Raw genomic sequence first — 15197 nt, 5'->3', positions numbered from 1 at the left:
CCATGGTTTTATTTTCCACTCATTGAGTATATATACTTACCCACAAATGTTCAAAAGATTGGAAGTGGGCTGTATCAACTTCTTTCGATGTCTCAACTTGTATTACCCTTGTGTTTGCTTTTAAGGTCCTAGACAGAGTATCCAGTTTGTTACAATAATACAGAGTAAGTTTCCAGGGGCCCCAAGAACTAAAACAGTACACACCTGGGTAAAACTCCAGCTGGTAAGGTCTGGCGTGACAGACATCAATGGGCTAGTATTTATGGAAATAAACAAAATTTATCTCAGGCTTTAAAAGTAGTTATTTCGTTGTCTTGGTTTTAAAATAAGCAAGTGCAGTCAACATAGAAGAATCAATCTGCTTTGGAAACAAGTTGACCACACAAAATTTGTTCTTATGAAAAATTAAGAGAGATGAACAGCAGATTCTAATGTTTAAAGTGAACTTCAGAAAAGCAAATGTTGAGTTTTTCCAATAGTTTGTTTTTCCAGGTAGAGTCTCACTCTAGCTCAGGTTGACCTGTAATTCATTCTGTAGTCTCAGGGTGGCCTTGAACTCATGGTGATCCTCCTACCTCTGCCTCCCAAGTGTTGGATTAAAGGTGTGTGCCACCATGTCTGGCTCCAAATAGCTTTTGATTCCATGCAACATGTACTTGAAATATAAGCCCATAAATTTTATATTCATATTTGAAAAGTCACAGAAGTTATAATGAATACGTATTTCTCCTTTAGAACCAAGTTTCTTTTGAAAAGTTAAAAATTAACCATAAACAAGTTTCATATCCAAAAATTCTTTGCGGATTGAGCTCATAATTCAGCTTTGAACACTAACACAGAATATGTTTTTCCCCAGTTAAAAACATTTCACCAAGTAAATGTAAGTGAAAATACTGTGAAAGTGTGTTTACACTTATGAAGTTGAATTTGCTTAGCAGGAAAGAAGAACTTGTTAGTACAGCTGCATTTTACATGGATGATCTGACACCTTCCGGTTCGGTAACACAAAATTTTGAGTTCCTTTTCAAAGACGAAATATAAATTATTACTTATAAAATTATAAAAAATCTGCCCTTCATATTACACTACACTTTGAAAAAGTATTACATACAAATCTGACAAAGAGAAGCAACTTTGTTAAATTGTCAATTGCTGAAGATGTTCCAGTTTAAATCACACGATTTTATCTAGTCATTTTACTACCAAGCCATTAAAGATTTGTGTTTACATTTTCAAGCTACATAGAATTTAACTCAGTTATTAAAATTAAGACATATCTTTTCCATGAGATACCTGTTAAAAATATACAAGTATTTGGTTGCAAACGAAGCTTTTTGAGTAGAGCACACACACACACCAGCATTAAACCACAGTCGGAGAGGTCCACAAGAGCCCCTGCACTGCCTTCGTTTCCGTATTCCTGGTCTGCAGTTCCCATCTTGTGGAAGGAAGGCTCCGTCGGGCCCAGACCTCCCTTCATTGTACTCGTTATGCATAGGGAAAATTATGAATGGCTCGCACGGGCAAACGCAGGCAGAGAGACCGGGGACGGTTTCGAAGAGCAAATACACACCGCCGGCTCACGCCGGGCTCTGCTCCTCCTTTGCAGAGTCCCAAGTTCTCCAACTAAAATGATTGAAATAAAAAGTACCAGGCAACCCAAGACCCTCCCCATTTCCCGCCCCCCCCAAAGTACAGGGAGAAGGGGTTTCCCTTTAAGTACCGACTTGGGCCCTCGGCCTTGAGGCCCCGACGTCCCCATCCCCACGGCCGAACCTCCGCCCCTGCGCCCGCCTGCCCGCTCCTCCCCTCCCCTCCCCCACCGGAGGCCGAGCCCGCCCCCGGCCTCATTTATCCCCGGAGCTTTTTCTGAATCGAGCAACCAATGGCGAACGCGAAGCCGAGAGCCACCGCGGGCGGGGGCGGGGGCGGAGGAGGTGTCGCGCAGACACCCGCCCAGCCCGCCGCGCCTCCCTTCCCCCCACGCCGCCCCTCGCCGCGGCCGGGGCCCGGGGCCCGCGAGGGGAGTCAGGGTGGAGCCCGCGCCGCGCCGCGCCCCGCTGCGCGCGCCTGCGTGCGTGCGTGCGTGCGTCCCCCGCCGCCCCGGCCACTTTCTCGTGCCGGCCACGCCGCCGAGGCGAGGTCCACGTCGGGACGCTTCTGTTTTTTTTTTTTTTTTAATTCACGACCCGGTTCTTTCCAAATCCAACCACGGCTCTGGAACCGAGGGGGCGAGGCGGACCGAGTTAGGAGTCCCCCATTCCCCTTCCTCATCCCTCCTCCTCCTCCTCCTCCTCCTCCTCCACCTCCTCCGCGCGCCCCCGGAGCCGCCCGGGCCGCCGAGCCCCTTTGCAAAACTCGCCGGTGACAATCGGCTCCCCGCGTCCCTGGCGGCGGCTGATTTACATTTTCTCCCCTCTTCTATCGCCGGGTCCCCTCGCCCCGGCTCGTCGCCCCTCCCCCTCTTCCTCTCGCTAGCTTTTTTTTTTTCTTCTCCCCCCCCCCCTTCTTTCCTCCGAAACCCACTCTAATTGACGCGCTAGGATTCCTCACGTGAGACGTTGATTTGTAGTTTGAACACGTGGCTCATTCAAAAAGCCGGACACTCGGAGCGGATTTTTTTTTTTTTCTTCGCCTCCTGCTTCTTCCAACCCCCCCCTCCTCCTCGGCCCTGCCAGTCAACCTCGGGCTCCTCGCGGGGAGGGGCGGCGCCTGCCCGCCCGCCTGCCGCACGGAGGGTGATATTTTCACCGCCCGCCGGCCGCGGCCCGAGGGGCTGGGGAGGAAGAGACAAAAAGTACTTTCCCCTCCGCCGCCGCCGCCTCCTCCTCCTCCTTTCTCTTTCTAATCCCGCCTCCTTAGAGTTAGGAAGGCTCCGTGCCTCGGGCTGCAGCCAGGCTTTTTTTTTTTTTTTCCCCTCTTTTTCTCTTCCTTTTAATACCTAGAAGGGGGACACGCATACCCACCCACCCACCGGGATCTGTTTGGCCCGCGGTTCTTGCGCTCGCGGGGCTTACGGCGTGTGCGGCTTTCAAAGGCGAGAAGACCCGGGGAACAAAAACCCTCCGGATCCATCCACCACCGTGGGTGGTTTTAATATTTTTCGTTATTTCCTCAAATTTTAAATTTTTTTTTTAAATAAAAACATCATTCTTCACAATGAACAAATTGTATATCGGCAACCTCAGCGACAACGCCGCCCCCTCGGACCTAGAAAGTATCTTCAAAGACGCCAAGATCCCGGTGTCGGGCCCCTTCCTGGTGAAGACGGGCTACGCGTTCGTGGACTGCCCGGACGAGAGCTGGGCCCTCAAGGCCATCGAGGCGCTTTCAGGTGGGGCCCTGCGCGAGCGGCCGGTCCCGGGGCGGCTCGGCGGACACCCTCCGGCCGGGACGGAGCCGGGTGGGCGTGGGGGGTGGAGTGGGTCGGAGCTGGGCTGCGGCTCGTTCCCCGGGCCGGGCTTGGCCAGGGCGAGGGCGGACGCGCTGTCAAGAGCGCCGGGACGCGGGGGCTGCGGAGGGCGCGCTCGCCCTGCTCCGCTCCGCGCCCGGGCCCAGGCGCGTGCTCCAGGCCCCGGCACCCCCGGGCCTCGGGGGCCCCGAGCAGGGACGTCCGTTCGTCCCTCTCCTTCCTGGTTCGCTGGCGGCTTCTCTGTAACCCTCCACCCCTCCCCGGGGCCATGGAGGACGGAAAGTGGCCTCAAACCAGTGAGGCCGCGCGGGCCGGTGCGCCTCCCTTTCTCCCAGCCGGAGAGGGATCGAGGGTGCCGGCTTGGGTTGGGACCACCTCACCCGAGGCTCGGACTTCACGAAAGGGGCAGGTGGGCGGAGGTGGTCGCCTGTCGCCAGGAAAGGAAGGGAGCCCTGCCAAGGGGCTGCCCCGCCCGCCGTTCTCCCGGCCCTAGCGCAGGGCTGCGGCCCTCCGGGGGGAGGGTGTCAGGGCGCGCCCGGTCCCGAGGACCGAGCGTGGGGCGCAGGCCGGGCGGGACGCCCGAGAGGAGATCTGCACCCCTGTGGAGCCCGAGCCCTTCGGCGGCTTCTCCTTGATGACCTCGGACTCGTCGCCGGGCTCAGATCGTGCAGACCTGTATCTCTAGCTAGTCCCCCCTTCTCAGTGTGCCAGAGCCGGCTTGGGCTGGAACCCCAAAGAAGGGCCAGGAGCGCCCACCCTCCGCGGCGGAGGGGGGGTCCTGTGGCTGCCCCCTCTTACCGATGGGGATGTTGGGTGAGGTGGGCGGGGGTCGAGAAACCGGTGATACCCCAAATCAGACAGCTGGTCTCCCTTCCCAACCTTGTGTAAGTTCAAAAGCCACACCCACCCGAGGGGTCAGCTTCCCACCCACGCGGTGTCCAGCTTCTCTCTCTTGGCCTTGAGCCTTGGGGCCCTTCCAGGGTCCCTGCTGCGGTCTTTGTCGCCTCTGAGGGAGGACGGCTGAATGTGGCCCACGGTCTCACCCCTTGTATGTCCACAGGTAAAATGGAACTGCACGGGAAACCCATAGACGTGGAGCACTCGGTCCCCAAAAGGCAAAGGTGAGCTGTTTCTTTCGTCTTTTGGCCGCATGGTGGGGGAGGAAAGACATCACAGCTGTGAGCGGGGCTAAGCTGATGGCAGGTGCGTGCGGGGCGCGGGTTGCCGGCTCTGTGGCCCCTGCTGCTGGGTTATTGTTACTGGTTGTAAAAAGTCTGTCAAGGAGGCTCTCACAGCTACTTGTCCTTTGCCGAGCAGGGCTCGTTCTCTTCAACAGGAAATCAAAGTCTCAAAGGGCAGTCGTTGGGAACTTGCTGGATTTTGAAAGCCGGTCCAGGAGGGGTGGAAGCACCCTGCTCTGCTGGGAGGGAGTTGGTCTGCTGCGGTGGGCGCTTCTGAGAGGGACGCGTTTGCCTTTGCCCTGGCCCCTCGCCGGTGGGTCCTGGTACACAGGAGGAGCTTTCTGTCTGGGCGCTTGCAGCCCAGAAGTGCCTTTGCAGTCACTCCAGAGTTTCTGCAAACACAACCTTTGTCCAACCCCTTTGCCCCTTAGTGTATTTTTGCTTTCAAATAACTACCAAGAAATGGTGACTGGAATCCTACTACATCAGTATATGTAGTATGCCATTTTATAGCATATTTGCAGACTGTTTTAACACTGAAGTTTTTTTTTTTTTTTTTTTTTTGAGAAATGGCTCTTTTCCCTAGCACAGGCCAGTCCAGGCGCTGTAACTCTTAACTGGAAAGGCTGGGGTGGTGGTGTTGGACTATGTCTCCTTTCTTTCTTTCTTTTTATTTATTTTGCAAGGTGGGGTTAGGCCCTCAATCTGGTCCAAACAATAATCTTGAAGTTAATTTAAACGAGGGCTGTGTGTAAGTATTGAAGGATTTGCTCTGCATAGATTAAGGGCTGTGAAGAGAAAAATGCTGTGCTTGTTCTAGATGGAGCCCTCTTCATATGAAACTTTTCACAAGTATTGGTTTTGGGAAGAATCTGGTGTGGATTTTTGAGCCTGTCTGTCTTTCTAATTCCCTACTCCTGCCAGGTAGGATCTCATTCTAGCCCAGATTGACCTGGAACTCACCCTGTAGTCTTTGCTGGCCTTGAACTCATGGTGATCCTCCTACCTCTGCCTTACCACATTGGCTATCTTTATGTGCTTAATTTTTCTTATGATAATTGGAAAGATAGATCGTTGGGTAACCTCATTTAGTTCTATCTGGAAAGTTTGGTAGGGGGCAAGTTATCTCATATAGAATATAATTCGTTTTAAAAAGCTTCTAAAATAAACAGATGTGTCCTGAAATTAATACTAGCTTAAATTAATACTAGCTTAGTAGGAATTTTAAAAAATGGAAGGACAGTTTGTGTCCCCTTAAAAAGATAAGCCTTTAATAAGCCTTTAGCTTATTGTGGGAGTTGGCTACTTTGAGGAGATTAAAAAGTAAACATATTTATAAATTTTTAAAAAATGTATTTTATTTTATTGAGAGAGACAGAAATGGGGAGGGAGAGAGAGAAAATGGATGTGCCAGGGCTTTCTGCCACTGCAAACAAACTCCAGATGCATGCACCACATTGTGCAGCTGGCTTACATAGGTCCTGGGGAATCGAACCTGCGTCCTTAACCGCTAAGCCATCTCTCCAGCCTCATATTTATAAATTCTAGTTGGTTTCAAGTTTACCCAGTGTGTTTGAGTTTTCATCAATTTTGTTTTTTCCTATGCTCGTGATCAATCCAGGGCTTCATGCATGCCTGAAGCTTTAACTTTCATCAAGTGTTAGATTAAAAGTAAACAAATGAAGGCAGGGAATGTAGTTCAGTGGTAGACTACTTGGGTTTTCTTATCTGCCAACATTAAAAAACAAAACAAAACACAACTCTCAAATGATTGTATTTAAAGGATTGGCATTTTAACATTTGGAAGGTTTCAAAATTTAAAGCATTAAATGTCTTTGCATTTTTCAGGTGTAATTTATTGACCTGCATGTCATTTATTGTGTTCTCTTTTTCTTTCCAACCTGATGTTAATTTCTCCCCATGTGTGGAGAATTAAATTAGGAATATTGGTAACAACTGCCTGTGTATTTGTAAACGCTAAAAACAGTTAATTGTTACTTTATAGTGAGCAGGAGTTCCTCTTCTGGAAAGCACAAAGACAAATGTTCCTAGTGGTAGCAAATATTTATCATTGGAAGCTTCTTGAATTTATTAACAGTGTAGATTAAATTTTCAGGCTCATTGTTTCACTACCAAAATGTTTAGGGTTTTAAACAATATTTTAGTAGCAAAGTAAACAGATGAAATAACTTTTTCTGATTTGTGAGAACAATTGATTATCATAAATCCTTTGCTTGTACTGAAATGTCTTAAACAAAAATAGAACCTTTTTTCTCTCTCCTGGGAAATGTACTGGCCATCTATCTATATTATGATTTTGTTTGAACTGAACCTTGAAGTTAAGGTGCAGTTTTCATCTGGACTGTTCCATTATCTGGAAAAGGGTAGGAAGGCACCCTGGTGACCATATACCACGTACCTGTGGTAAGGCTTAGGAGTGCCTCTTGTGGGGATTACTTTGATAGTGATTCAATTGCACAGATCAATCAGAACCAAGGTAGCCTGAACTTTGGGTGGAGTTCTTTTGTGCTTAGCAGTCATTTCATTCCATTTTCATGTGGGCATTTGAGGCAGCCACGCCCACTTGTGCAGCAGTGACCTTTATACCTGGTGTGCGAGGCATGTTGGGAAGCTGGTGCTGAAGAATGCTTATGGCAGCACTCTGAGATGGATGAATGGGCTTGCACTGACTCCAAGGGAGCAGGCCAGGAGGTGATTGGATGCTTGGCAGACTAGCCTAGCTCTAACTGCAAACTGAGCTGGGCGGGGACCCTTTCAGGAAGGGGTATTGTTGAGTTTGGTTCTGAACTAGCTTAGTTCCCCATTACAGAAGTCTCAAGGGAATGTGGAAGGAATGTGGCTTTTCTGCATTCAGCTAGACTTCAGTTGGAGATTAGAGCAGTACCACACAGAGAATGAAGTCCCACCTTCCAGAAGAGAAGAGTACATTGGACATCTGTGGTTAGTATTACACTCGCGTGAAAGAGACAGTGTAGGAAGGCTTGATGACTTCAAGATACAGTCTTGTTTTTGTTTTTTCTTGTATGTAAAGGTGAATATGAAGTAGTTGTGACTTTGAAAGATTGTACCTAAGTTTGATTGGAAGAGCCATTGATATTTCTGTGGGGCTTGTAGAAGCCTTAATGAATTTATAAAGTAGTGCAGATGCCCTTTTTGTTGTGTTGTGGCCTGCTGGGCATGGGAGAGGGAATGGAAAAGTTGCTGATGCTGGGGAACAGTGACATGGTGGTTTTTGTTAAAATTCCAGCTTTCAGATTCTCAATTTTTCATAATGTTTTGTTCAAGGTAGGGTCTTGCTCTGACCTGGAATTCACTATGTAGTCTCAGGGTGGCCTCCAACTCACAGCAATCCTCTTACCTCTGCCTCCCAAGTGGAGTGCTGGAAATAAAGGCTTTCCTCACTGTGCCTGGCTTTGTCTAGCACACTTAAAAATAATTTTTATTTATTTATTTGAGAAAGAAAGAGGCAGATAGAGAATGGGCGTGCCAGGGCCTTCAGCTGCTGCAAACTATAGGCACATGCATGCCACTTTGTGCATCTGGCTTACATGGATCCTGGGGAATCGAACCTGGGTTCTTTGGCTTTTCTGGCAAGCGCCTTAGCCACTAAGCCATCTTATTAGCCCTGTAACACACTTTTTTGTTTTTGTTGTTTTTCGAGGTAGGGTGTCACTCTAGCCCAGGCTGACCTGGAATTCTCTATGTAGTTTCAGGGGGGACTCAAACTCACAGTGATCCTACTACCTCTGCCTCCTGAGTGCTGGGATTAAAGGTGTGCACCACCATGCCTAGCTTCCGTCACACTTTTTTTTAAAAAATTTTTTATTTATTTGAGAGCAACAGACAGAGAGAAACAGGGAGGGGGGGAGAGAGAGAGAGGGTGAGGGAGAGGGAGAGAGGGAGAGAGAGTGGGCACGCCAGGACTTGCAGCCACTGCAAACAAACTCCACATGTGTGTGCCCCCTTGTGCATCTGGCTAACGTGGGTCCTGGGGAATCGAGCCTTGAACTGGGGTCCTTAGTCTTCACAGGCAAGCGCTTAACTGCTAAGCCATCTCTCCAGCCCCACTTTTTTTTTAAAAAAATTATTATTAACAACTTTCATGATTATACAGAATATCCCATGCCCATAACACACTTTTGATCACACTTCTAAGTTCCAACTCTTAGCCTTGATTAAGAATATTTGAATCAAGGAGAAAAGGTAGTAGGATATTATAGTTAGTATTTTCCTAATAAGGATCCTTTAGAACAGTCTGTTGTGCCTAAGCTCAAATTGAAATGGAGCTTGGAGTTTTGGAAGAGTTTATGAACCCCAATCTTTGGCTTCTTAATGGTTTTAACAAAGAATTGAAATTAACAGAATAAATCTTAAGTCATTACATTTATTTAGGGTTGTTCATTAATCCAGGGAAAAGGCTAGAGTGGGTATATGTACCCACGAGGAGACAGGGAGTGGAGCATGGGCTCATGAAAAGCATGAAGGGGGCTGGCCTTTCTAAGAAAACAACAACAAAAAAAAGGGGCCAGAGCTTAGAAAAACTAAGAGGTATTAAGAGTAAAGAAAGAAAGAAAAGAATTATCTCTTCTCCATTCTGGCAGCCAGGGTGCCTGAATGGATGAGGTCTTACTGGTACTGCCCCCCGCCCCCTCCCCCCCCCCACAGGTTAAGGGGAGGAGAGATGAGCAGTCAAGAAGAAGGAGCTGTCTCTGTGGTAAGCCTCTCTTACAGATAGCCTATTGAGGTGGGGTTTACCCTCAGGCCCAAGTGAGTGGGGTGGGGAGAGGAATTGCCAGCTAGCAAGCTCAGGCATACCTGCTTGGGGGCACTGTCTTAAATAAAGGGCGAGACTGGATCAAACACTGAATTCTCCTTGGACTTATCTGTAGCTCACTACCTGGCTCATTCTCCCTCAAAAACAAGATCAAGCAGGGCTGGGCAGATTACTCCATTGTTATAAAGTGCTTGCCTTGCAAGCATGATGACCTGAGTTTGGATATCCAGCACCCAGGTAATCCCAATACTGAGGAGGTGGAGACTGGAGGATCTTTATGGCTTGCTGTCTAGTTAGATTAGCTCAGTCTGTGAGCTCCAGGTTCAGTGAGAGACCTTGTCTATAAGGTGGAGAGCGAGATGGCTTAGTGGTTAAGGCACTTGCTTGCAAAGTCTGATGTTCCAAGTTCAGTTCCCCAGAACCCATGTAAAGCCTGTGAAGCTTAAGGAGACAGGTTCAATTCCCTAGTACCCATGTAAACAAAAGGTGGGCATGCATCTGGAGTTTGTTTGCTGGAGGCCCTGGTGTACTCAGTTCTCTCTCTGTCTTTTTTGGTGTTTCTCTTTTTGTTCATTTTTATTTATTTGAGAGAGACAGAGAAAGAGGCAGAGAGAGAGAGAGAGAGAGAGAATGGCTGTGCCAGGGCCTCTAGCCACTGCAGACTAACTCCAGACCCATGTGCCCCCTTGTACATCTGGCTAACATGGGTCCTGGGGAATCGAGCCTCGAACTGGGGTCTTTAGGCTTTGCAGGCAAGCACTTAATCGCTAAGCCATCTCTTCAGCCCTCTTTTTGTTTTTCGAAGTAGGGTTTTACTCTCTCCAAGGCTGCACCCAATTTCTGCCTTTTCCTCTGCCCCCCTCAAATAAATAAATAAAATATAAAAAAAATTAAAAAGAAATAATGTGGAGTTGAGCATGGTGGCACAGACATGTAATCCCAGCACTTGGGGAGGCAGGGGTAGGATTGCTGTGAATTCCAGGTCAACCTTGGCTAGGGTGAGACCTTATCTCGACAAAAACCAAAAAATAAAAAGAAAAACTGAGGGGACAGTGATTGAGGGAGACGCCTGATGTCCACCTCTGGCCTCCATGTGCTCATGCATTTGCATACATGTGCATACATACATGAACACACACCACTTACAACCATACAAGACAAAAAAAGAAAACTTACATTTGTATCGGATTCCTGTTGAATAAAGCATTATAAAAGTCACTGGGGCTGGGCATGTTGGCACTGGGAAGCAGAGGTTGAGTTTGAGGCCACCTTGAGACTACATAGTGAATTTCAGATGAGCTTGGGTTACAGCAAGACCCTACCTGGAAAAAACAAACAAAACATAACAATGAAAGTCACTGGGGTTTAAATGTACTTTAAGTGGCCATTTAAAAGCTAGTTTTGCATTTTAATGGTTGTTAGTAGAATAGGAGGATGCAGTGAGCCCTTTAGTTAGGCCACATAACTCCTTATTGCTGGACCAAGTTCAAAGTCTTAGGATATCAAAAGCTATTTTGGGTTCTGAACATTGAAATACGTTCAATACTGCTCCTTACCATGAGGGGCAGGTGTATCTTATGAATTAGGGAGTTTGTCACAATGCAGATACTCCAGGTTTTGAATGTTAGGAAACTTAGCTGGCAAAGGGTTATAAGCTGAGTTATCTTTGCTGTCAGCATAATATAAGATTGGCGATGTGTGGTAGTTTGAAAAAGTTTGAGAGATTTCTTTTTTTTTTTTTAATTTTTATTAGCATTTTCCATGATTATAAAAAAATCCCATGTTAATTCCCTCCCTCCCCTCCCACACGAGAGATTTCTTACTGTGGCCTTAATAGACTTAAAAAAAAAAAAAACTAACCTTGTTTTTGTTCATTTTTCTTTATTTGAGAGCGACAGAGAAAGAGGCAGATATATAATGGACGCGCCAGGGCCTCCAGCCACTGCAAACAAACTCCAGATGCGTGCGCCCCCTTATGCATCTGGCTAACGTGGGTCCTGGGGAATTGAGCCTTGAACCAGGGTCCTTAGGCTTCACAGGCAAGCACTTAACTGCTAAGCCATCTCTCCAGCCCCTTAATAGACTTTTTAGAAACTAAATGAATGTTGATTTGCTTTTACCATGTGGCTGCTCACTGTAACCCAGAGGAAATGTTATGGAAATATGACGTGTGTCTGGAGCCAGTAGGAACTGAGAATCCTGGCTTCTGTTTCTGGCTGTGCTTTTGATTTGTGTGATCACTGACATTTGCTGTTGAGGCCAGATGCTATTATAATCTACAAGGGACATATTTTGTTCTGAGGTTTTGCTACTCTTGAAATAGATGGGCTATCAACTAGGCATAAAATACCTTTTGGAATTACAGAGATTTGAGGTTTTCCATCTGAGGAGCTTGACTTGAATTTTTCTGTCATATGTAGTATGATAGTTTCAGTGGACCACTCTTCCTGTGCCACTTTTCAGGCAGTTTGCATGTGGGAAATTGTCTTTGCCATGCCTTTTGTGAGCCCTGCCGCTGTGATTGTGTTGTTAAAGGGATTTTGTACCGAGGTGGAGCTGTTGAAGCATTTTAATCTAAGTCTGTGACTCCAATACATTCGCCCTTAGTTTTTCTAGCAGTAACTAAATTTTGAAAGGTATGAATTATCCACTCACAAACTCTGGCAGTTGGTTTGGTCTGGGAGGAAGGAGAGGCGGAAAGATGGTTTAGTCGTGCTATTCTTAGCTGCCTTTCCTTTATCCGCTGTTGCCTCTGACTCAAGCCTCCAGAGTCACAAGACAGGAGGTGGCACTGTGGTAGCAGTGACCAAGGAATTGGCCTTCATAGTTAGAATTTCTGCCCCATAAATCTGATGTTTACAAATTGGCTTGGACTGTGAAGATTTCGCTTGAGGGCGGGTGGCATGCATAGTTTTGTGTGCTCCAGTAAAAGCAAGGGTGTGATTTATTGTGGTCTGAAGTTGCTGCTTGGCAAGTGCTCAGTATTGGTAAATAAATACAGTAATAAATAGTAACACGGTGTGTGATTTTTATTGCCCTGAAGGGGGGATTTGTAGTTATCAACTATACATATTTTAGAGAATTATCCTGAGACCATTTAACTTGATTAGGAAATAGTTTGAAATGATCACAGAGGGGTTGGGGAGGTAGTTCAGTGAATAAAACGCTTCTCTATGAGTGTGAGGACTAGAGTTCAGATCTCTAAATCACCTAAATTATCTATTACTGCGTCATAAACCAGTATAAAACTTAGTGGTTCAAAACAACTTAACTGTGGTGGCCTGCCCGTAAGCCAACACTTGAGAGGCAGAGTCGAGGAGCCCAGGGTCAGCTGGCTGGCTAGACCAGCCACATCTTCAAAATCTGGGTTCAAGTAAGAGACTCAGCCTCAATAAAGAAGGTGGATAGCAATTGAGGAAGACACCAGATGTCAGTCTCTGGCCTTCTCATGCACACACATGCACATGCATCTGCACACCTATTGACCTACACACACACACACACACACACACACACACACACACACAGAGAGAGAGAGAGAGAGAGAGAGAGAGAGATCACACACAAAGAAATTATCACAGAGGTAGTCAAGAAAAAGTCTAATAAACTGTAAGATGAAAGAAGTTCATGTTTGTTTATTGTGAGACAAGATCTTGACATAATACCCCAGACTGGCTTCAAACCCTGAGGCATTACTGGGGTGCACTAGTATACGAGGCTCCAAGTTCTTAGAAGAGCCGACACTGCTGTTTGGTTGTCTAGGGAGTGGATTTTTTTTTTTTTTTTTTGGTCTTTCGAGGTAGGGTCTCGCTCTGGGTCCAGGCTGACCTGGAATTAACTCTGCAGTCTCAGGGTGGTCTTGAACTCATGGCGATCCTCCTACCTCTGCCTCCCGAGTGCTGGGATTAAAGGCGTGCACCACCACGCCCGGCTAGGGAGTGGATTTTATTGCAACCATGATGCTTTACTTACCTGTTGCTGCATATTAAACCACTACAAAACTTTGTGACAGGGTCTCTTAGGCTGGCCTTGAACTTGCTGTGTATTTGAGGATGACCTTGAACTTTGATCCTCTTGCTACTACTGTGCTGGCATTATAGGTTTGCAACACTGCACCTTGTTATGAAGTGTTGGAGGATTGAACTCGAGAGCTTTGTGCGTGTTAGGCAAGCACTCTGAGTCACATCCCCAACTTTATTTTAGTATTTTTTTTTAATTGACAGATTGCATACTTGCAGACAATATCCCATGGTAATTTCCTCCCTCCCTCTTTCAGCTTTGAACCTCCACTCTCCATCATATCTCCTCCCCCTCTCAAGCAGCCACTCTTTGGTAAATCTTTTTTTTTTTGGGGGGGGGTTGTTCAAGGTAGGGTCTCACTCTAGCCCAGGCTAACCTGGAATACCCTATGTAGTCTCAGGGTGGCCTTGAACTCATGGCAATCCTACCTCTGCCTCCCTAATGCTGGGATTAAAGGCGTGTGCCACCACACACCCGGCTCTCTTTTATTTTGATGTCAATAATTTTTTTTTTTTTTTTTTTCGAGGTAGGGTCTCATTCTAGCCCAGGCTGACCTGGAATTCACTATGGAGTCTCAGGGTGGCCTCGAACTCACGCTGATCTTCCTACCTCTGCCTCCCAAGGCCTGGGATTAAAGGCGTGCGCCACCACGCTTGGCTTGATGTCATGATCTTTATCTCCTATTATGACGGTCTTTTGTAGGTAGTGTCAGGCACTGTGAGGTCATGGATATCCAGGCCATTTTGTGTCTGGAGGAGCACATTGTAAGGAGTCCTACCCTTCCTTTGCTCTTAGATTCTTTCTGCCGCCTCTTTCTCAATGGACCCTGAGCCTTGGAAGATGTGATAGAGATATTTCAATGCTGAGCACTCCTCTGTCATTTCTTCTCAGCACCATGGTCACTGCCATCTGAAAAGAGAAGCTTCTCTAACCACAAGTGAGAGTAGCATTGATATATGGATATGGACAAGAGAAGTGCTTACTGGGCAGTTTCTTGAGCATAGTATATACACATGGCCAGACACCAGCAGACATTACACCTCTAGGGCTCATGACTACCCCTGTTGCAGGTTTTCAGTATCAGGGATGTATTCCCTCCCATGGAGTGGGCCTTCAGTCCAATTAGAGAGCAGCTGGTTTCCCCATAACAGACGTGCCACGATTGTACCCATTGGCTCATTTGGCCTCTTTGGCCAAATACAAGGCTTGTCTATCTTCACTGGTGATGTTTCTCTCTCCTATTGAACTGTGTGTAGCATGGCTTTTTCCAGTTTTCTGTTGGCTGGTCTACATAAAGGAGGTTTTCAGCTCAGCTCTAGTGGATTTCTCAGTGGCCTTGCAGCCCAAGTATGTGGAGTCTTCAGCAATAGGGTCTTAACATCTATTCCTGGTGGGAAACTATGAGCCTTGGCAATGGCCTGTAATGTTTTGAGGGTGTCAGGGACCTCCCTGGCCAACAACTCGCTGGAAGGTATCCCATCCCTGGCACTGAAAATTTTCTAGTAACAATTTATGGCTCCTGAGTGTTCCATTGTCCCAAAAAGTAGGCTTCTATATGATTTATTTATATCCCCTTAGATTTTGATTAGCCCTCCAGCTTTCCTTTACTCAATCTCCTCTCCTGACCTCACTTAGGCCTTCTCACTCCCATTAATCTATTCTTCTACTTACATATAAACAATGCCATCCTATTTAGTACCCACCTCCCTCTCTTTCTGTTTCCTTTCTATCCCCTTTCTAGCTTACTGGTCTCTGCCACTGAGTTTTAGTCCTACTCGTAGATGTCTAA

General features: G+C 47.0%; 1 protein-coding gene across 2 annotated transcripts in view; it reads left to right on the top strand.

Annotated features, from left to right (window-relative positions):
- The first annotated feature begins 2586 nt into the window (after positions 1-2586).
- Igf2bp3 (insulin like growth factor 2 mRNA binding protein 3) overlaps positions 2587-15197 on the top strand; it is a 180993-nt gene continuing 168382 nt past the window's right edge. The window contains exons 1-2 of one of the 2 annotated variants that reach the window (XM_004652816.3): positions 2587-3334; positions 4473-4533. In XM_004652816.3, the coding sequence (XP_004652873.1) occupies positions 3160-3334; positions 4473-4533 (236 nt within the window). In that variant the 5' untranslated portion in view covers positions 2587-3159. Of the gene's footprint in view, positions 3335-4472; positions 4534-7428; positions 7555-15197 lie in introns of those variants that run through there. The other variant, XM_045135802.1, reaches the window with a different exon arrangement.

This window comes from Jaculus jaculus, chromosome 16 (genome assembly GCF_020740685.1).
Source record: "Jaculus jaculus isolate mJacJac1 chromosome 16, mJacJac1.mat.Y.cur, whole genome shotgun sequence".
In the NCBI taxonomy this organism is placed as follows: domain Eukaryota; kingdom Metazoa; phylum Chordata; class Mammalia; order Rodentia; family Dipodidae; genus Jaculus; species Jaculus jaculus.
The sequence above is the reverse complement of the archived record's forward strand: the minus strand, read 5'-3'. Positions and strand labels throughout refer to the sequence as shown.